At 38.8% G+C, this 23407-nt stretch overlaps 1 protein-coding gene across 3 annotated transcripts in view; it reads left to right on the plus strand.

Moving 5' to 3' along the window:
* Window positions 1-23407, plus strand: part of PITPNC1 (phosphatidylinositol transfer protein cytoplasmic 1) — a 90287-nt gene that overhangs the window by 61187 nt on the left and 5693 nt on the right. For all 3 annotated transcript variants that reach the window (XM_056327401.1, XM_056327410.1, XM_056327391.1), the window contains 3 exons: window positions 8492-8587; window positions 17322-17477; window positions 18458-18521. In XM_056327401.1, the coding sequence (XP_056183376.1) occupies window positions 8492-8587; window positions 17322-17477; window positions 18458-18521 (316 nt within the window). The remainder of the gene's footprint in view (window positions 1-8491; window positions 8588-17321; window positions 17478-18457; window positions 18522-23407) is intronic.

Consider the following 23407-nt stretch of genomic DNA (forward strand, 5'->3'; position numbering starts at 1 on the left):
TGTGAAAAACAATGATTAGATATAAGGATACTAAAACTAATTCCATTGATTAGTGGAAGAAATCTAAATATAGAAGAAATATAAATGCTCTCGGGTTCCTGTTGTCGTTTAGCAGGCTAGTATGCTATTCAAATTATTTTATTTAACATGCTGTATTGTCTGGTAAAATTCTACCTAATCACTGCAATGTATCTTGATGCAGAAGTCTTCCTGATTTTTCTTCTAAATTGTCATGATAGAAGAAACTAGTGAAGGATAATAGTATCTGCTTTGGAACTTGATTTTTCTATCAAGTCATCACTTCAACCTGTTTTAAATATACTTAAAGCATCGTTGTCCCAGCCTCTTAAAAAGTTTGCACTTGATTTGCACAAATATAAATGTTGTCAGAAAGAACAATGGACAATAAACCCTTTATTTCAATAAAACGTTGGCTAGGTGGTAGTAGCGCAGTACCATAAATCCATCCAGTTGCGATTTCTAGTGCTACAGTGGAGCTGATTTGGCTGTGTCCTGTCTCGATGTTCGCATGGCAACTCCCTCCTTAGCAAAACAGAATCAGTGTAGGATTAAAATGTGAGTACATCAAATATTGTTGTTGCTACCTTGCAGCTTTATAGCTTCATTAATAGTGTTAGAAACTAGACCAGTGAGTCAAGCCATTCAGTGTTTCCTCTTACAAGTCTTTTGAAAAGTAAACTTAAAGAGAAATTTTATTTTTATTTTACTTTTCTTTTTAAGTTACAAAATGGAATTTCTAAAAATTAGAATATTTTCTGAAATGTAAATGACACTGTAGGTGGTATCTGTGAAAATACGGCTTCCTTATTGCGTCTTTAGCTGCTTACGCAAGTCAAGGTTGCAGCAGATACCGCTGGGAAGAGGGAAGTGCAGGTGCCCGCAACAGACGGCATCACTGAGCACAGACAAGCTATAAAAGTGCATATTAATCACCCAGTGCACTTTTTTCCCATAAGAACAATTGGCAATTAGGGAAATTGAATATGGATACGCAAAGTCAATATTTGGATATTAAAACCGTTAATACAAGAGTTTATATTAATACAAGTTAAATACAAGAGAATTCTTAAGGTTATCTAATTAATGAAGCAGTCAGAAATCACAGGCAGGAGTGGTATGAGTTACTGCTTGTTTGCGAATAAATGATTAGTCTGGTTTTCATCAGCAGACTTCGTTAAACCTCTTTTTTTACCTGGGCAGATGTTACTTTCTTTTAAAAATCCATTGATTGCTCAGTATTTATGTCACATAAGTCTGATTTCATTCTATATGGTGTATTGCTCTCCCCTTTCTCCCATCTCTATTCTTCCTGTCTGACTGTACACTACAAACAGTTAGGGTTTTTTTAATTTTAGTGGGGAATGCACCAACTCAGGCTTTCTGTCGATGAGAAAGGACCTACCACATGGCTCCGGTAGATACCGTAATTAGTGCACAGTAATCTCACGCACTGCAGCTCCGTGTCTGCTTCCATGCCACGGTCTAGTCGTTCTGAAAATTTCTGACAAGCAGTTTGTAGCTGAAGGTAGAGGAAAGCTGAAGTGAAGGTGGACACTGTGCAAGCAAACCACTGAATCACAGAGACTTTTCAGTTTTCCTATTTGTTGCAGGAGGATCATTACGTTTGACTGGGTTTTGTTGTTTTGTTTTGTTTTTTAGTCACAGAATTAATTTCTGGTGATATTTGGGCAGTGAATTTTTGCCATCTGATAGCATCTGGGGAGAGTAAAAAAGTACAGCTTGTAAAAATAATCCAATAGTTTTCAATAATGAAAATTCACTATATGTAAAACTTCCAGTGCCTTGCTCTTTGTAGCACAACACTTTGCTCTGGAAAACTCAACGGCTGGATCTTGATTATTAAAGAATAACACGCAAGATCTTAAAACAGTGCGATCTTTGTTAAAGGGCTGTGATATTGATTAATAAGAATAACGTTCTTAAGGGTAATGAAGGTGTGGAGTAAAGATTTTGAGGCAGAGTTACATTTCAAAATGACAAAGTATGGGCATCACTGGACAAGTTTTTCTAAGTGTATGTCTCAGTAATGCCAATAAAGTCATCAGAGCTACAGCATTAATTCTTCGTCAGTCAAGAGAAAAATATATTATCAGCGTGTTTCTTGCCTTTCAAAGATAATATAGTGTTGAAAGTGCATCTCAGAATGATGACAAAAGCTAGTTCTGTATTCCATATAGTTATAAATTAACACCAGCATCATTTGACACATTAATATCTTGAGCACGCTAAACCCAGCCAGTTAATAGCAGATATTATTTGATAGGCAACCTAAGTAAATTGCAGTGCCATCATGTAAAGTCAGAAAATCCTTTCCTGACAGCGAGATCTAATTCTGCAGCCCTACAAGTGACCAGGTGTACAGTATTGGATCACTTATCATGCTTCATCCTTAGTGTGTATTTCTGAAGTGTTGGTTGTGGAACAGTTGACTAAAGTAAAATATATTTTAGGTATGGCCAGCTAAGAAGAAAAGCAGTTTCTAGTTTTGCTAGTTTTAGGGTGTTGTTTTCCTCTATTTTTGTCTCCTATCTTAGTAACTTGGAACTAGGTTGTAACAAACTTCAATATAGCACATGTAAATTAAATGTAAATTCACTATTTAAGGAAACTGCATGAAACACTGATTTCAGCTGAAACGGATTCAGCTGTGCCCTGGCTTAGCCTTGCTGCACTACAGCATATCGTTCTGTAAATTGTATAAAGGATTGCTAAGCATCACTGCAAAATATGTCAAAAGGGTCACTTTGAGGGACGATTTCATTTGCACCGGGACTTTTTCTGTAGGGTGGTATGGAGTGTCTGTTTATCTCCTGTATAATTTGCAATGAAAAATCTTGATTTTGTGAAGCTTTCCCCCTCTAACAAGTCTCAAAAAAACCAGGCAAACGAATGGAGAGGTTAGCCTAAAATGTCTTCTGTGTGGAGAGCTTTCTTTGTGTTGAACGTAACTGCAAACAGTATGTCCCAAGCACAGATGGCTATCACTGAGCATAACATAAGGCCCATACTGACAGAGAGTGTGAACAAGTAACATGGTTGTGGCTCAACTTCTTGATTTTTCTTAACTACTGAAATTAATTAGTAAATCTGGCACTTGCAATAGATGTGCCTTGAAAAAAAACCTAATCCCAGTAAATATTATTGGTAGTCTATTATGGTCTTGGAAGCATAGCTACTGTGGCATCATTACATAAGAATACATTTCTTTGTTCAGAAAGTACAAATCTCAATGAGATATTTTCTAAGAGATGGAATAGTAGAAGAGTCGTGACATGGAGATAAAAAGGAGCAGGGAGGGAGGCTGCTGATAAATATGTAACTGCCTCTTCCACTCTGTGGCAGACAGCAATATTCCCATGCTGTTCAGTGAGCCAAATTTACTTCTCACCAGGAGAGCTTCAATCTTTTTCCATAGAAGAATTGCTCCCAATTATGTGTGTCCACATAAATAGTTGTAGCCAGTGAACAGGTTTGAAATTGGTCAATTCTTGAAATCTTTGCCCAAGTAAATCTCAAAAGCAAATTAATGGACTTTGGGGGTACCGGAGGTTGGAACGTGACTTACTGAAAAGCTATACACTGAATAAAGCTCCATAGATCAAGTTCTGAGTAGGTGTTCTTTTCTTTTAGACCAAATTTTCCTTGAGAAAAATGGGAATTAAAGTGGACACAACCTGCTGAAGGATGCTGTAGTAATGAATTGGAGACTAGCCAGTAGTTCTGACAATGGCAATCTAAGGAGATTAGAATTTCAAGGTGGAGACTAGGTTTTATGCCAGGTTTTAACCTTCTTTTGATAGGAAGAAAAAAAAAAAATACTGCAGTTCTAACTGCAATTAAACCTCTAACTTTCACGTACTATGAAATCAGATTTAAACCATCCTACAAATGGTAGATACATAGGTATTCTGCTCATAGAAAGTGCTCGTCATCATGCAGGTTGCTCAATACCTGCAGCTGCAATACTGGACTGCATTTCAGGGATAGGAGAAAATACAGAGAAACGCCAAAAGCTTCAGTGAAGTATCAATATTTGAATTAAAAAAAGAAGAATTTATGTTGCATATATGCATTCAAGCTTGGGGGCTCTTCTAGATGTGTACTGTGTTTTTTCCTGTTTTGTTGAAGCTTGATGACAATGAATGAATCGATATAATGGTGAGAAAGGCAGATATAAATTTAATTTGATTTCAAATTCTAATGTTTAAAGATATACTTGTCGTGCCATTCATGTCATAGCCTGCCTATCCCGCTAAGATGCCATCTTGTGATGTCCAGCTCTGCAAAGTCAAGATTGAAGTTTGTCGGGATGCCTGTTGGCTTTGTTGGCAGGGCAGGGAAAATGGGGAGGCAGAAAGAGAAAAGCTGCATTTTCAGGTGTAGATATTAACTCAAGGATTCAATAGAAGAGGAAATTTGATTTAAAGTAGAATTTTTCATCTCAAGAAATTGAATTTACACATTGCACATTGAACAATGTAGTCATTTTGGCTTAAGTTTGTAGATAGGCACAGGTGTCTGATTACTTAGCACATGGGATAATACCCATTACCTGCCTGTAATTAATTTAGGGGTGCTCTGCTTTTTTGGAAAAAAAGCCTTTAGCTCTTACCTGTTTCATTTCTCTGCCTTAGCTGCATTTCTCAGCAATGGCTGACTGTCTGGATCGAACAGAACAAGTAAGAAAAACATAGAGATCTTTTCTTGCCCAAAGCGTCACAAGGGATGAAAAAAATAGCTTCCAGAAAAAAACATATCCATTTTCAAACTTGTTTGTTTATAGTACTTATTTTTTTTGTATAGGCTGCCTTATCACTTTCTAACAACTTGTCTTTATTGCTAAGTTGACCTGTTATTTAACTGTTTCCACAGGGAGTTTTGTGTCCTGTATGTACTGTTCAAAATGTGAATTAGCTGCCTTATTACAGTCTTCTGACCACAAACTCCTGGTATCTAGGCTGGCGGAAAAACCATTTTGTAGTAAAGACCAAGATGAACAGCTTTCCAGCTGGTAATCCCTTGAATACCTTCTTTACTCTCACTGAGGGGGAAAAAAAAAAAAAAAAAGAATCACGAGAGGGAAGCCTATGTTATGAAACAAAAGCCTAGCCAAACAAGCGCAGGTTTGACCATCAGTCCTGGTGGTGTAGACGAGTGAGGAGTTTGCCAGTGTGAATATGATCCATGGATTCAGCTCAGCCTGGCTTTAGACTGTTTATATCCAGACCAGCTTAGCTGTAGTGATTGGCCATAAAAGTTAAATTTTGCATTAGCTACATCTGAGTGAGGTTGAAGCCAGCAACTGAGCCTGAAGGTAGAAGAAAAAGAAGAAAAATGGGAAGGGAGCTTGTAGGAAAAAAGATATTAAATTTGTTGTTGACTTACTGTTGTCTCATAACCTGACTTTCTGTTCTGGCTTTGGCTACAAGGAAGAAAGAAGTTACTAGCAAAGTATGCGCTAGGACATGTCATTGTAGGTCCTGAGGAAAATGAAGAAAAGTAAGTTAAATACACCAGCACTTGTATTTCTGCAGTATCCTGTGTCATCTTTCTTTCCTGAAAGAATCCTCAATCATCTGCCAGGAGATTTTTTATTTTATTTTATTTTCTTCAAAAGTAACTATTGACAATTGTAAAGATGACCCAGTTGAAACTTTTCTTGCACTTTTTGTCACGATGTGGGTGAATCGGTCTCAATAATGAGTTCTCATTCCTCTTCGAAAGTGGAAGTGGACAAATGCTAGTCTGTTGCAAAAAAGCTGTCGCAGCCCCCCCAGAAAGACCCCAAAACCTACAGCAAAAAGGACATTTCAGTCTGAATGTTATTCTTTGTTTTGCATTTGATTGTGTATTTCAATCTCAATTAATTACTTGGCTTCCAAATGTAAAGCCTGTCCAGTTCTTTCCAATGTAATATTTAATATTCTGCTTTTCTACATCATCTTCTTAAGGGTACAGATTGTTCTCACCATTCATTTTCTGCACATTTGCAAATACAGTTGCACAGATTGGGAGCCTTATGCTTCTTTTCGTGGCCTTTAATCTCTTCCTTTAAAACTTTTAAATTTCTTTAGTCGCTTTGATCACAAACGCAATAAACCCATTCCTCCCTACAGGTTTTAAGACAATCCCAGATTATGTGGCTAGGAGAGGCAATAAGAGAATTAGAGCTAAGAAAGAAAATCAGTCTTGTTCTCTAACGACCTGTTATTTTCTACTGCTGATAGAATGAGAAAATTAAATCTCTATCTGCAAATCTTGTGAGAACAATCTAAGAAGGGGAGAAGCATAAATGATTAGACAAGAGCTTCTGCCAGCAAAGGGAGGCGAGAATGACATTCAGCAACTTTTGGAATGGAAGAAATGGTCAGAGATAGCCTGAGCAGCAAATAAGGCATAGTTGAAATGGTTGAAAAATTCCTCTTGGTTTTGACAGACTGGCAAAGGCATCTGTCATCCCTGCTTCTATCAAAGCATTTTAAAGAGAGAAAAATAATTTTAAACTGTATTACTTCGATGTGCATTATGTGGATCAAGCCTGTGACAGAGCAGGGCACAGTTCTTCAGATGAGATACTGGGTAATGGTCCACATTTAGATCTCTGCAGATGTGCAGAAATCTGCATGTGCTTGAATTTATTAGGCTTGTACTTCAGCCATAGACTGATGCAGAGCCTCGGCTGACCTGGTAACGTCCATTTGAGAGAAATCTCCATTATTTTATTTAAAGCTCAGAGATTACGGTGAAATGTATCTTGTTCCAGAAATAGTTCAACTGATTTCATCAAGGAACATCTGAATTTGTTTAGGAAAAAAACAAGTGAGGAAGCTTATAAAAAGTGACCTACATTATATATATAAAAAACATAACAGTTATTTTAAAAAATGTACCCTGATTCTAAGAAAGAGCACTACAGAGGAAGGACCTCTCAGCTCAAATTTGTTCAAATAATCAACGTAATCTTTTGCAAAACAAGGTTTGGAGAAGGAAAATAAGTACACAAATAAAACCAGACTGGAGTTTCCCTTTGTTCAGTTGTGCAGTTTCAGAGACGTCCACATTTTATATGCAGCTCAGTAAGCACTCAGTGTTGCCTGTTTTATTCCAGTACTGTTAACTACCAAGACAAGTTAAAATTGTAGGGTCAAACTTTGGCTTTTCGAATATTTGAATTATGATTTCCTGAGCAACGTTCTTCTTACCAGCTGCGGTACTTGTTCACTGTAGCCTATTGCTCACTTTGAATGCTTTAAATGGGCAGCCGCATTTCTTTCAGAAATAATGAAGTAGCATTCTTGTTACTGAATAATTGCTGGCATTTTATATTTTTAACTGTTCCTCTAGGATGAAATGTAATGAAATGAACAGAGCGTACGGTACATTTATTTTTCTTAAAAAAAGGAAAACAAAAATATTTATGCTTCCTGGAAATGTTAGCTATAGAACATTGTGCCTCAAAGGAAAAAAACACATCGTTAGCTTGTTACCCATCTTGACACTGTATGCACGGCTTCCCTGAATTTTATGATAGCCTTTTAACTAGTCACTATTTCCAAGTCCCAGAATCATGAGTAGAAATTTATTGCAGACAAAGCGTAAGTTGCATGGGTCACTGAGATGCCTAAATAATTAAATTACGGAAACAGGCACAGAAGCCTACTACGGTGCAGATGCAAATGGCCTGCATTTGCAAAATATACCTGTCATTTGCCTTGCATAAAACAAGAGACTTGGTGTTCAAAACCAGTTCCTAAAGGATTAAAATTAAAATAAGCTGTATGTGTGCACAAATGAATAGTGGAAGTTTCCAGCTTCCACTGAGGGCTGTTCAACCAAAATTTTGATTCTCAGTATAACAGCAACTTCGCCTGACCCGTTCACGCAAAACAGCTGCAACTCATTAGTGTCCCTAGAGTGAAAACGTTAGAAACACCCAGAGTCCAGAAAGTCAGGTTTTTACACAGTGATGGAATCTAGTTCAGAGGTTAGTTAGAGGATTCGAGTTCTAGTTAAAGGATGCAATGAAACCAAGCCTAGTTGTTGACTTTACTATTTGTGACGGAAGTCTCCATGTACAAAAGGCAAGAGCAGCGGTGTGAGCAGTAGGTGCTGAACGCAGTGTGTTCTAATGTACAGTCCACTGTCCCCTGACCTGACATAGTGAATTGTTCCCAAAACAGCCTGTGGCCTCATTCAGACTGTTGTTAACCTTGCTCAGGAACACCTTGCTCGTATATGATCTTTTCTTCCCTTTGATGTTTGCAGTGGGCTACAGAATGTGACCGTGACCCTGCAAAAGCTTTCGATTCTTGCATCAGAGGCAGTTCAGGTGCAAGCCCAACATACGTCATGTTGCACAAATCATTGAAATCACTCATAACCATTATTCCAGGTGGATTTTGCATGGGTGGTGTTTTGTTACAGTGTTGAATTTCTTTACATCTCGCAGATTTTTGACAAAGAAGCTAAAGATCTGGAGCGAGAAGTCTGCTTTATTGATATTGCGAGCGATGAAATCCCCGAGCGCTATTACAAGGAATCGGAGGTAAGAGACAACTTGGTTGTGAAATGGTGAAGAAGGGGATGTAAAAGCAGGAAAGCTTTGATAGGAATCAAAACAATTTTATTTTTGTATGAAACCTTGCTGGTCAGCAGTATTTGAAAAGCTTTCAGTCAGAGGGGAAGCAGATAGCAACCCTCTGTCTGGGTTGCCTGACACTTTCTTTTGCAGATTCCTCCAACCTTTTGAAATGCTTTCATACCCTTATCAGAACATACCCTGTACTACACCTTTGATTTTCAGCTGACTTCGTTTGAAGCTGAAAGGGCCTTTTCTTTGAATTGTGGAGCTCAGTGAAGTGTCTGCAGGTCCGAGAAGTTTTAAACGTGCCTGTTGTCCTTATTTGCATCCTGCCCCAACTACTAAGTCATGCGAAGTGTCGCAGCCTGGGCAAAGAAAAGGTGCTGCAGTGAGAACAGGGCTGATGCTTGGGGGCCACCATGCCACAAAAGCAAGGAGGACTGAAGCATACTGCATACCCTGGTAAATCTGCCAAAAGGCATCGATGGCAGCAGACACATTCAGTCTCTTAAAATTCCCTGGAAAACTGCTCCCATGCATATTTGATAGCGCGTGGCTCTGAAGAACGTGTTTCTTTTAGGTCAGTGCAGTTTGCTGGTTTGAAATCAGCAGCCACCATGCGAATGAAGGTGAGGTCTCAATGTTATAACCTCAGACTTGAAAAATCACGGTTCAGGAAGCAGCAGGAGAGGAATGATCAGATCTATGCTTGCATTTAATTTTGGAGATAGGATTTGCCTCTGGAGCCAAGTATATATTCATAGCTGGCAATGAGTATGGCAGCTGTTGGACTATACAAAACGAGACTACATAATCATTTTTAGGATAGAAAATGAAGACCTGCCAATGAATGTATTTCTATACCATAGGAGACATGATTTTCAGACTAAAAAAAAGTCAGGGACTTGTTATCTTCCATTTATAGACCCTATTTCAAGTTTTATGTATGGGTCATAAACCAAAAATGGGTCTACGGTAGAATGAAAAGTAATTTCATTAGTTTCCTTCGATAATGAAACCCATCTGTTTAGTACCAAGAATTATATAACACCTCATGAAACAGCTGATCGATCCCATCATCTTATCTGAACTCCACGGTCTTCTGGTTCCATTTAGGAATGACTGCTGCTATTGAACGGGTCAGCATTTGACTGTGTTTTAAAGAAATCATGTAAGATTTTTCATCTCAGTGTCTGCACTTTCGGAAATTGTAAACACGAAGGTAACAACTAGCTTTTCAGCTTTCCCTCCTATTTTTAATAGCCAACTATTAAGGAAAATTTCAATGGGATTACTCCTATGATATATAAAACCAGCCTCATGACAAGTAAGAAAAGGATTTCAGAGTCTTTGTGTTGTTATTTCAAAGACAAATCTAGATCCCAAGCAAAATGGAATTTTATATGGGTTTAAACAACAAAAATAGCCCAGCATCTGCTGTTTTTTCTGTACTGATGGATGATTTGTATGTTGGTTACCAAATTCTGTTTCAGAATTCATACAAAATATTATGAACACCTTAGCACTTAACTGTGTACACATCCTGTAATTGATACTGAATTAATAATAGTTGAATTCAGTATCTTCCAAAGTTTACAAACTATGCAGTTTTAATGCTAGTATATGATGAAGATGAAGCCAAATTCCCATTTCTGATGAGGCCTCTCGCATAATTTAGGGACTATAAAAAGAATTTTATTGTTTGTGAATGTAATTTCCATCTGTTTTCAATCAGAACAGCATAAAAAAGTAACTCTTATGTAAATGAGAAATGATCTGTTTTCCAAATAACAGTTTCAGAGATAACTAAAAACCATTTACTGTAAGCTTTTGAAAGGTATTTTAGTTATACAGATAACAACAGTTTGGCTGCTTTTAGACCATCTAATCTGAATCGATGCTAAGTTTAAAGATTAAAAGTGAAGTACGATCCTCAGGATTTAAGAATTAGATCCCACAGGGTAAGTTCTGACTCCTGTCCGGAAAGATCAGTGAGAATGATTTTAACTTCAGGCATGTTAGTAATCTTAGTAATGGATCTTTCACATGCTTAAAATTAAGCAAGTTCCAGGATCAGCATACTTCGTGGCTTCTAGAAATGAGCTTTTAAAATTCTTTTATATCCTAACAAAAGTGCACCCCTCTTCAATGAAAAATATCCTTCAGTTTTTAGTAGCAAATTGCATTATTGGGTTGTATTACTGTATATTAGAGAGGTAGCTTAAATAATTGAAACCTTTCACTCCTGATTTCAACTGCTTGCACCTATGATCTAAAAAATTATCTTTTCAGTTGTCCTGATTTGAATGTTATAAACAGATCTATATTCTTTCTTCGAGTGTAACTTCCATAATAATGATTCACACATAAAAATACAAAATGTATAAAACAGCTTCATATGTATACTATTCCATTTGAATTGCACAGCTCATTTTGACTTGTGCTGGTACTGCTGAGAGAGGAGAAGTGTTCCATGAAAATGCTGTGATGGCTGAAGGGAAGATGATTGAATTCAACTTTGTGCACATCTGCTTTGTCTCTCCTTCTAAATATTAACTAAAATTGAAGAAAAAAAAATACAGTTAGCTGGAGGCTTAAGGAGAGCTGCTTTTTTATTGAGGGACGCTTTAAAGGAACCTCTGCCCACATAATACCGAGTGATCTCTTGACCAGAATCATCCAAGTGATGTGAATTCCCTTAAGAATGGAGGGCTTATCTGTCGGTATATGCATGAGAGGACTTAAATCACCAAGTAAACAGTGAATAAGAAGACAGTTTTGTTAGCTGTTACAAACACACACAGTCCAATTGTGTCTCCCGTGGAGGTACACTGATTTCTGCTGGCAGAAGAGTTGCCCTTGTGGAAGGCTGGAGGAGCTATGACTGACTGCAGCCCTTCTGGCTGTCTCAGAACAGGTGACTTAATTTGAGCTTAATGACCATCTACAAACTTCATTGTGAAGTACCCACCAGAATACTTAGCAGTGCTGCCATATATTAAAGAAAGCTTTTTTTTGCAGGCATGGACCTAAAACCCCTTAAACTTGTAAGAAGTTTATATGCCAGGTTCCAAATTGAGAAAGTTTGAATCTAGATCCAAGCTAACAAGTTTGCCTGTCTTTCCTAAGGAGTCACATACGTTTCCAGATCTGAACGTACCTATTACATTGAATACTGAATTTTATATTTGTGTATGAAGAATGTACAAGCCTACAGGTAAGGGTAGTTGTGCATTTTGTGAAGTCATTTCCTTGCAACTTTACCATCAATGAATATGTATCACCAGCCATTGTGTATTCCCTAAATAGACATACGTATTTATCTGAATTATAGAAAAGAATAAAACGGAGCTATGCTGAAGAGCGAGGGCCTCAAGTGAATCATTCGCTGAAATGAAACATTTACTATGGATGTGAGCTACTGAGCAAAATGTTCTTTGTAAACATACTCAAGTTCTCAAAATTAACAGTGTCTCATTTCCTGTTTGTAACAAAGCAGTTGAGAGTCGGACAAATGGAATAAACTTTTTAAGTTACCTCCGAACAGAAAGACTTTGTGCAGCTGCTGCAGTTTTCTTCTTCAGTTGCCGGCTTTTTTTACTTTAACACAGCTGCACTGTAATAGGTCCAGCTTAGTACTGTCCAGGTGCTTTCAGAATAACAAAACCTCTATCCCATTACAGAGCCAGAAAATTATGGTAGTTGAAATAATACAGCTGCCTCAGCCCCCACACTGAACGTGTGCGACACTGCAGCACAGCAGTCCGGGACAGCGCACAGCAAAACCAGATGAAAATTGTCCTTTTCCCTACTAACTTGGGTTGTGAGCTCACGTAAAGGCTGGCAGGATTATCATATTTTAACATCTCAGTTATTAACACCCCAATATTTACACTCCTTAAAGTATTTAGCTCTTCCAGAAAATACATTTTAATGGAAATTCAAAAAGAAGTAAAAAAAAAATCCTTTAAAAAAATTCCTCCACATAAATGTCTATAGTAACATCTTTACATCAGCAAATCTTTCCAGAGCCCTAGCTATATAAGCTTAAATCCAAAACCTAGTAACTGCAGCTGATGGGGAAATGCCAGATCACATGTATTAAACCCGTGAAGGATTAATTCTGAAATTCAAGATCAAACAAAATGGTCTTCACCTTAAAGGAGGAAAAAAGCCTGACTGCACTTCAAAAGCATGGTGGTGGAATCTATTGCAATAGGACTCGGAAAAAAATGAATCCATGCACCAAAAGGAAGGAAGGAGGAATCCATTTCTGGAAGATCTGAGCACCTTCCAGTAGGAGAATAGGATGCATGGCATAAGCACAAAGCTCTTTCACCTCTGGAGAGCGCATTCAGCTTGGGGATCTTTTTCCATGTGAAAATGGCTGAACAAGCAAGTAATTTTCAAGACAGACCGGTGACAAGGCTAACAAGATATTCCACGCAGGCTTCCAGTGTACAAACAAAGGGGGTGCTGCCAGCTGCGGAATAGTACGGCATCTTCAAAGCACGCCTGATACCATGGCAAAGCTAAGGGAAAGTGTGCCCGTTCGGATTCGGAAGTTTTCTCCAAGCAATGAACTTTTTTCAGTAAAATATTTCAGTAAAATTATTTCAGTAAAAATAACGTTTCGGAATGAAATCTGAAAAGGCATTGTGACAACCCAGCGCTATATCGTCAGCGTGTTGGTGTTTGCCTCCTGGTGGGGGGTGCAGTCCCGCATCTGATGCCCATGACATCTGCAGTCCAGGAGGAAGGTTAAGTAAATAAATGCTAAATGCCAAATAATGGAATCTCCCATAATAAGCATGTTGAGACAGGAACCACCAGCCACAGCCGAAGTAAGAAACATGGGGAGAGTGCTGTGTTTGAAACCATACCCATCACACTGTGGCTTTTATTTTACTTTCTTGTAATTTTACATTTTATTCTCAAATAAGCCCAGCTTATGGGTCATGATGTTTCTGCTACGTTAGCAGAAGTGCTATTTTTAAATCACTCTGCACCTGGCAATAATGTATTGCAAACACAGAGTAGGTTTTGCTCCTCTGTAGCAAAAGGATTTGCCAGATGGGCTTTCCTAATAAATTGTGCCTGATAAAAGGACGAGAAGGTTATTTAAACAAAAAGATTTTAGCTATGCCATTACATTTAAAACAGATTGAGGATTTTGCCGGTAGATAAATTAAGGGGAAAATAGTGAATAGAGTCAGTATCCTTTGGATGACGGCTTCTCTAGAGAGGAAGGCGTGGTGTGGCTAAAAGCAAAAAATAAGGCACATGCACAAAATTAATGATCTAAATAATAACATAAAACCAGGGTCAGACCAAAGATCAGCTCACCCAGTTTCTGGTCACTGACAGAAGCGTTTCAGAGGCGTGTGCCACAATTCCTGCCCGCAGAGCACGCTGCCTCGCCCCAGCCTGCTGTGCTTTGCAAATCGCCATGCCTTTCACAGGGGAGCAGCACGAGGACGGCCGTGCTCCGGCAGAGGCAGGTGCTCCACGCTTCCTCCTGGGAGCTGCAGGGATGGCAGCGTGGCCCTGAGTCTAGTCTGTTCTGACGAACTTAATCAGTGAGCTACGGCATGAAAGTCAGGAGGAGAAGCAGTGTTGTGTCCCAGCGTAATTTCTGCTTGCATTTAATAGAAAATTATCATCCCTAGTTCCTGGGGTTTGGGGTGGGTTTTTTTTTTGAGAAGGACCTTGTATGCCTGGATTGCAGAAAGGATTCCAGGCTGTGACTCAATCTGGCCATGTGAAGCATGAGTTAGGCACATAAAATCGTTCTGGGTTGTGGCTTTCACGTCAAAGTTCTCATTGGTTTCAGTGGGCTTTGGGGCAGATATTGAAAAGTGAAAAGCAAAAAATGAGCAGTTCTGGTCACACCAAAGGTGCCTCTGGCGTGGTGTGCTCCCCATGGCTGTGGCCAACAGCAGAGGCCTAGGAAAAGCATAAATATATGCAAAATATAGAGTTAATATAGAGATTCTTCCCCTAAATACTTCCTTGTGTGAACCATAGCACAAGCAATTGCTGAGCCAGAATGTGTGTCTGTCTAAACCAACGACTTTTTTAAAAACACTGGGGTTTTAGATCCAGGTAAAAAGCCCAGTGATGTTCGTTTTACTTAGGGTAAGGACTCCCCCTGTAAAACATCGATGCCCTTTGAAGTGATGGGCCAGAGATTAACCTCTCAAGTTCACTTTGCTTCACGTTGCCTCGTGTCTTGCAGCCCACGACGCAGCTCGTGCGCAGGCTGAGTTTGAGCTCGCCTGAGCAAGCACTCAGTAAAATCTGTAATGCCTTCATCTTGCATACGGCCAGCTGGAAATCTATTCCTCTGAATTCTTGCTGTTCCCTGGCTTCCCTTCATCGCTCAACAGTTTTAGAGTATCAGTATGTGAGTGTTTTCAGAAAAGCAGGAATTTCCATGACAGCTACGAGACGTGTTGCCCAGCATTGCAAATCGTCGTGTCCTTCAAGGAAAATGGACACGATTAAGGGAAGCGAATGTGCCGTCTCTGGGTGCTGTTAAAGGAATTTGCAGCCAGGAGTGATGCCGTGGATTCACTGTATTGCAGTAGGTGGATTAATTGTGGGGCACCAGTTTCAGAACGATTTCCAGTATGAAACCCCTTGTCTGCTGGGTTAACTTCACAAAAATAAAACAGGCGAACACGGCTTTCACAGCATCCCGTGGGCTCGCGCCGTCTGAACGAGGCGCAAGTTTTTATGCATAACTGAGCAGGCAGGCAGGGTGGCTGTTCTTTATTTAATTTTCATTTATAAATTCTGAATACTTGATGCCGACTCAAATTCATTACGTTAAATCCCTTTGGACTAACGTGAAGTTAGTCCATTACAGAGCTGGTTATCGCTGAAGGGATGTGAAATGTAACACTCAGGATTATTAAAGTGCGTATCTGCAATGCTTAATCAAGACAACGGCTCCATCACACTAGCACCATAGGTGTATGTAAGAAACAGCAGACCCTTCCTTACAGGAAACTACTTTTCTTTGATTTTCCTTTTTAGAAATAATAACTTTACAGGGGAATATTTTTGCAGGAATGTTTGAAATCCTATTTTCTGTAATTATTTCTTCATTCATGGAACCATCTATTAGAATTTTACGTCTTTCTGAATATTGTATCTTAGTCCTTCCCTTTTTACTTTTTTTTATATATATATATATACCATTATTATGCTAATTGCTTCAGGCAGTGATCAGTTATAAAACAGCTCTTCCAGCCAGAAAATATCTAGATACATCTGAGGTCAAGCTTTATTGAGTGAGAAGATTGGCAGCATCATGTGGCTGTGCGTTGTGATATACAGTGGTACATAGCTCTGAGTGATGATGACGCTGAATTGTTTTTATGGTGATTTAACATTGAAACCTTATTATACTGAGAGCTTAAAGTTTCTATTTAGGAAAGAATGTGTCAGCAATAAAAGCAATGACTTTCACCGAGAAAGAAGACTGTCACCTCACTAGAGCTTTGTAGAGATGCTTTAATGACAGAGCTTCCGTTTATGGATAAAATCAGATGCCAAGTCAGGAGATACCTAAACAGTAGAAAAAAGGGATGCAGAATGGTATATAAGCTCTCACTTATGAAAGAAAATTAAGGTCAGATCAATTTTTTGGTTTTTTTTTTTCTCCTGATTTGTCTTCCATTTAGTGCATAATTTAAGTACGTACTTAATACATATTTAACTGCTTTCGTAACAAAAAGATGGATTTAAAAGATCTTCCCAGATCTCAGCTGTGGGGAAGGCAACACAGATGAACACTGGTGGTTATTCTTGAAGACAGATTTTACAAGCTCCGCTGTGAATTTACTGAAACATTATTTTCAAGTTTAGAAAATCAGTTCTTAACTGCAAATTATTTCTATTTAAAAGATGTAATTAGCAGTATTGGACATAAGGAGAAATGGAATTATACCAGTATGGAAAATAACACTTTGATAGATAAAACTGTATTTTGTACAGATAAAAGTAAATTTTAAAGATGAACTAACGTCCTTATTGTTTATTTGGTCTTGCTGTTGTAATTTCAAAACCAATTTATTTTATTTTCCTGTTCGTAAAACAGAGACAGGGATGAAATTAGTGTTTTGACAATAACTCAGTTGTAACCAGAGCTGGCTACGTTGGAGGAGTTTCAGACTTAGCTGGTCACCTGCATATACAAGTTCACTTAAAATTGAAAATGGCATTATCAGGGTCACGTCAGTGTCCGTGTGTCAAAGCTCAAGCTGGACATGAGTTCAGGAAGACAGGCATGGGTAGAAAGTACGAGTAAGTCACGCTGAGGGAGTAGTGGAAAAGCAAGCTCTGAAGAAGTAATGTTGTTTTTTCCAAAGGCCATAAATAACACTTGGAGTGCGCTGTATTGTAATGACTTGCAATAACATATTTTCCTATAGCTGAAAATGCCCTCGATGCTCTGATTGTCAAAGCATATCCAAGAATATGCTGCTGCCGACTCACTGGCCATTGGATAAAAGACAGGATTGGATTTTGGTATATCCTCGTCCTTATTTAAGTCAATTTCGTATTACTTTTTCATGATCTTTATTAGCATGTTTTCATGTTTTATGTCTTATCAAAGCATTTACTTTAGCAAACTGGCAAACGGGACTTTCTCTCCTGCACTTCCCAGTATGTTTTCTTTGTTTTGCAGGATCCTAAATATTTCAAGTCACAGAAGACTGGGAGGGGCCAGTTAAAAGAAGGCTGGAGAGAGACCCATCAGCCGATTATGTGTTCCTACAAACTTGTGACTGTGAAATTTGAAGTCTGGGGACTTCAAACCAGAGTAGAGCAATTTGTACACAAGGTCAGTGAAACAGGAGCCATTTCTTATCCTTCACATAAACAGAACTTGAGCACTACCCTGCGGAGGAATGTAACCGTGGCTGTGCAGAAGCTAGGATGCTCAGCTGAATCAGCTCTCAGACCTCTCTCAAGGTCTGAAGGATCTGGAGCAGAGCCAAAGAGTTCATCTCTGGGTACAGACTTGACAAAGCCTGGAGCTGCTCATGTCTAAGGTTGAGAAACACTATCAATAACTTTATGGTAGAATCACAGAATGGTTTTGGGTTGGAGGGGACCATACAGATGACCTGGTTCCACCCCCTGCCCTGGGCAGGGACCCCTCCCACCAGCCCAGGTTGCCCCCAGCCCCGTCCAGCCTGGCCTGGGACACTGCCAGGGATGGGGCACCCACAGCTGTTCTGGGCACCCTGTGCCGGTGTCCTGCCACCCTCACAGGGGAGGATTTCTTCCTAATATCTCGCCTAAATCTCCCCTCAATACTCTGATAAATATAGGAGCTAAAGTATGAGTACACGAGTACCGTACGTGTAGCAATGATGTGCAGAACTTCTTACAAACAGGTAGTGTGGAAGTTTTCCAGTCCATCTACCAAAATTAATTAATGAACAGTGTAACAGCCAAATCGTAGTATTTTTCAGAGTATTGACTTTCCACACGTGTGAAAAACGTAACAAGGAAAAAGAAGAGTTCCAGAACAGGTAATTGCCCAAAGATTAATGGGTTCTGTACACATTCCCAAATGGCTTCCCGTGCTCATCAAAGCCACGCTAATGTGATCCAGTGTTGGCGACAGATCCACTTCAGGTGGGAGGCTGGACTGCAAGACCTCCAGAGCCAGCGTGTCTGGCTCTCTAGGGCATGTCTTTTTAGACACAAAACTGTCAGAATATTTTTCACTTTAAATCATGTAGAAAGACAGCTGTGACTTTTCGAAAATGTTTTGTTGCTGCAGATGTATTTAACCTTTTCCTTGTTTTGCAGGTGGTCAGAGATATACTATTGATTGGTCACCGGCAGGCTTTTGCCTGGGTTGATGAGTGGTATGGTGAGTATTCTCCAAATCCAGCCCATTTAAAAGGGCTGGTGCAAAGCTTATGGCAGTTAACAACAGGTTTGCATTGATTTCATGGATCGTCAGGCCCTAGTGTAAGTTGTTCATGAAAGGGATGGAACAATGTTCAGTTTCTCTGGAACGCACGGAGCCCATTTACAGCAGGTTCTTCGTAACAAGAGTGGGCTGTGCTTTAGGCAGCCAGCAGGCAGCATACAGGGACACCTTTACATCCTGCACATCTTGGTGTATATGCATCAGTCCCGTCACCCTGCATTGTAGGCAGATAAAAGCTGCCCCTGCCGAGAGCCATCTATATGGAGAACTGCATGCAGGTCTGAATAAAGCTTCTTATTAAGACTGCGTTGACGTGCAGTCACTTCCATACCACAAACTCTGATCCAGCACAGTTTCAGCTTTTTAGGAAAGTTTTAAGCTCTTAATATGGATTGCAGTAAAGAAAAGATGAAGCTCTTAATGTCCTTTCTGAAAAACAGATATAAATGTAAAGCCTACTGGGTCTGATTCAACAGCAGCTGCGTGCAAAAACTGTTCTGAATCCACGAACCAGCTGTAGGAATGGGCACTTTCAATAGTACAGAGTAATCTGAATATCAAAACAGCCGATTACAGTTTGTAAAATAAGCTCATGGGGTTTGTGCTTTTTACGTGTATTTTCAGAAAGATGTATCCATAATCATAGATACTTGTAGAGCAGATTCTAAGACGTTCCTGTAACATATAATAGGAATTTGGGAATATATTTAGAATGTTTATTTAGACCCTCCTTAAGCTTCAGGAAACACTGTTTTGGGCATTTCGTGGATAAGAATGACACCTTCTTTCATCAAAACTCAGAAACATGCTGCATTGCTTAGAAATAGTCAGTTAGCCCAGCTGGTGCGCACACATCTCCAGTGACTTCATAAACATGCATAATTTTACACTAGAATCTACACCAAAGTCATTGTGCTGTTTTTTTGAAAATACAGAAAAATTTGCTGTTGAAAACATAAAGTTCTAATACATGTAATACTGCATGAAAACCTTGTGCTGTAATGATCATCAAAATACTGAAATCTCCTAAAAATATCTTCTATTTCGGGATAGCCATGAACTAGTAAGCAAGTTTTGTATCCAGGTAGAAAGATTTCTTAAGCAATACTGGGGGGGGGGAGTATTTTAGATATTTTTTTTTTCTACCTGAAATATAACCACCTGTCATTTTTCCTGTACAAAGTCAGGGAAACTGATAACTTTACACAAAGCAGCCTGACTTCATGTAATAAATAAGCCCATGAATTTGCCCCAAATCTACGCAAAATATTTGTAAAAGTGAGGCATAAAGACATGTTCCTGGGAAGCAAAGAGTCATCTGCACTTCAGCAGAGTTATTGAAGTCATTAACAAGTGAGGAGTCGTAAAGTTAAACATATGGAATAGGTTTAGCCCAAAAACATTTAACTACAGATTTTCTCAACTTAACTCTGAATCCACAGTCTAAAATATTCTTTCCACAAATACTGTGATACACAATTATCTTGTGAATTTTTACTGTCACAGTGAGTCTTTTTAGTAAATAATGTAGTGTACTTTTAGAACTTAATTGTCAGGCGAAGCACAAAACCTAAAAAATCTGGGCTTACTAAAATTGATATGAGTAAAGGCTAAATATATATCAAGATTTATAAAAAAAGAAAGTACGGAAAGGTAGTTTGGGTGACTCTGTGCTGTCTGCAGCCCTTATGCCGCTGCGTTGTTCTGAAGTACAACAGTTGGTAAGACTTGCTGGCTAGAAACCAAGTATGTCATTATCCAAAACGAGTGAGATCTAATTTGTATTTATCCATTTCAGTTTAATACCTATGATCCGTAAAACTCTCGTGGTACTGCTCTTGACATGCTTATTATGTGTGTAGGGAGGGTTTTTCAAAAGTATAATTTTTAAAGCATCTGTGTGCCTTCACTGTGTCTCTTACCATCTTTTAAAATAAAATTTTAACAAAGACTTGGAGATGATGTTAGTCAGCTAAACTGGATCAAATAATCAGTGTGATAAAACTGAGTATCAATCAGTTACGTTATGGATCTTACTGACTGATTACTGTTACTGATACTGTAAGTATGAATGTGTCTTGTCATTAAATTTACTAAACTGTATTTAGCTTTATTATAAGAAAATCTATTTTCACCGTGTTATTTACTAATAAAGAGCATGTTCTCTGCTTGGCACAGTGCATCCTTAGCATGTGATTGACATGGCTTATGAGCTTATTTTTCATTTCAGATAACACTAAAAGCAAAAGACTAAGAGAGTATGAGTTAGTGGTGTTCCATGTTTCCTTTTGATCAGAATTTTAGACTGCATTTCATTTTCACTGATGTAGTGCTACATTGTACTACGAATCATGGAATCATTGAGGTTGGAAAAGACCTGTAAGATCATCAAGTCCAACCATTAACCCAGCACTGCCAAGGCCACCGCTGACCCATGTCCCTAAGTGCCACATCTACAGGGCTTTTAAATCCCTCCAGGGGTCGTGAGTCCACCACCTCCCTGGGCAGCCTGTTCCAGTGCTGGACAACCCTTTTGGCAAAGGAATTTTTCCCAATATATCTTTTTCTTAAAAGCTGTCTCGTAAAATGCAGCAATAGCCTCGTATCAAATAACGAGGAGTGGTGTGATACAAGAATTTGCAAATCCAAGTGGCACATAATAAACTGGAGAAAAACGGTAGCCTCAAGAACAAAAGCACAGTGTACGTTACCAAAAGGGGTAATACATCTGCAAGTATACTGTGCTAATAAAACGCTACTTAAGTTTTACGAGTAAAAAGTTGATGGCTGCTGTCATGAAGCTCTGAAGTTACCAAACCATTGTAAAGAACAGACCAAAATTCTGACAGATTTATGTTCCCTTACACCTTGCTCTCCGGTAGATTTATTGAAAGCATGGGAATACTCAGAAGAGTAAGATCACAAGTCAGTTAATTGGATGCTTTATGTTTTTACTGGAAGTGTGGTTTATGACAAATCTTTCTAAAATCTGTAATAAACGCTTGGAGTTAACTAGCAGGCACCTACCAGATTACGCAGTCGTTTGACAACGTCAGGCATGTCTAGACAGTGACAAATGATCCCGCTGGTAGAATCAGCCTGATTTATAGACTATTTCTAATTCTTATAATTCATTAATTTGCTTGAGGCTACAAAACTGTTAACATAGTCACGATTAATTCACTTACCAGTATAATTAAGTGTTAGTTTCTGGAATCTAAGCTGATGTGTGCTCTAACAGTAAAAATGTTTGCTGGTTATGAGATGTACTATGCAAAGATAACGTAAAATCTTTTTGAAAGTGCCTGGAAAGGTAAGTAAATATTTATATTTCTATATCTATCTTTTATTCCAAGGGATCTTCTAAAATCTTTTTAGAAGATCGTGGCCTTTGCCAAGTCCTGCACTTCAGTACTTTTTGCCTACCTTATGTCACACAGATACTCCTAAACAATTTCCACTCCTTCCTGTTCTCTGACTCCCTTTGACTTAACCTTCTTACACCTTCCTTGGCTGACACAACTACCTTTATGAGTCAGTTTTCATAAAGCTAGTTGCTCTGTGCTTTTTTTTAAATCCTTTTTTGGCTTCTGCTGAAAGACTATGTGTTCCTAGAATCTTCTCCTTAAAAAGAAAAAAAAAAAATGAAGTTTGCACTGAATCAATGGAAAATGCCAACAATTTTGAACTTTTTACAGATATGACTATGGATGATGTTCGAGAATACGAGAAAAATATGCATGAAAAAACCAACATTAAAGTTTGCAACCAACATTCATCTACTGTGGATGAAATAGAGAGCCATGCCAAAGCAAGAGTATGTCAATTTTTAACACATATTGCCATCCTCAGCTAATAGACCTGCACAGATCAGCGAAGAGCAACTGACTGATCTTGCTGGCCAGTCAGTGGAATTTTTTGGAGGTTTTGGTTCCGTAGGAACAGAATCTTTCTCCGTGAAGTGTGATCCTGCCTTTCATTTGCACTGTAAACTGCCACTGATGTAAGAAAGGGTGGGGATGAGCTCACGTACAACTCCTCGTCTTCCAGGAAAACACAATTCTCAAATTTCAGTTGGATGCATAAAGAGGAAGTTAAAGAGGAGTTTTACTTTCTATTATTTCAGTAGTTTAAAAATGCAGGAGTTCAGAGTGCTTCAGTCAAAAAGCCAGGAACGTGGGGAGTGGAAAATTTCTATGGGACTGGTAAAATTGTTTGCTTCACCAGGAAAAAAAAAAAAAAGCTCACTAATGAGTCTCTCTTTTCAAACTAATTCTAATGTTGTCATTGATTAGTTACCAACAAGGTGAGAAACTTTCGGAAGTATGTGACAGCAGCTTGTGGAGAAGGGTGGTCTTCTGCGTAGGTTCTTTGATTCAGATTCTGGAAATTTCATAATGTATTTAAGTTCCTAATTTGGGCACCTCAAGTAGAGGGTTTTTCTAATATATTTCTATTAGAAATAATCATTTTCTAATAAATCTATTAGAAATAATTTCTAAAAACAGAAATTATTACTCCCTGCAAATAGAAAAGAAGCAGTGATATTTGCTTTTGAAATGGTTTTATTCCTTTATTTCTACTAGTTGCACCGTAGAACTGGGTGATGGTTTCACTGACGTCGTGAGTGTGGGGCAAAGCCTGCAGGGCTCCAAGTCTTTCCTTTGTTCTTACTCCACAGAAATTGCCACCAGCAATTTGTTGGTGAAGTAATAACCAGGGGAGGTAATTCTTGTGTTTGTGATGCTGTAGCTCCACTGGCATCAAGGTTACTCCTGAGCTGAGCAGTAAATCGCGAATCAGTTCTGAACGTGGCTCTGAGA

Source organism: Falco biarmicus, chromosome 1 (genome assembly GCF_023638135.1).
Source record: "Falco biarmicus isolate bFalBia1 chromosome 1, bFalBia1.pri, whole genome shotgun sequence".
Classification (NCBI taxonomy): Eukaryota; Metazoa; Chordata; class Aves; order Falconiformes; family Falconidae; genus Falco; species Falco biarmicus.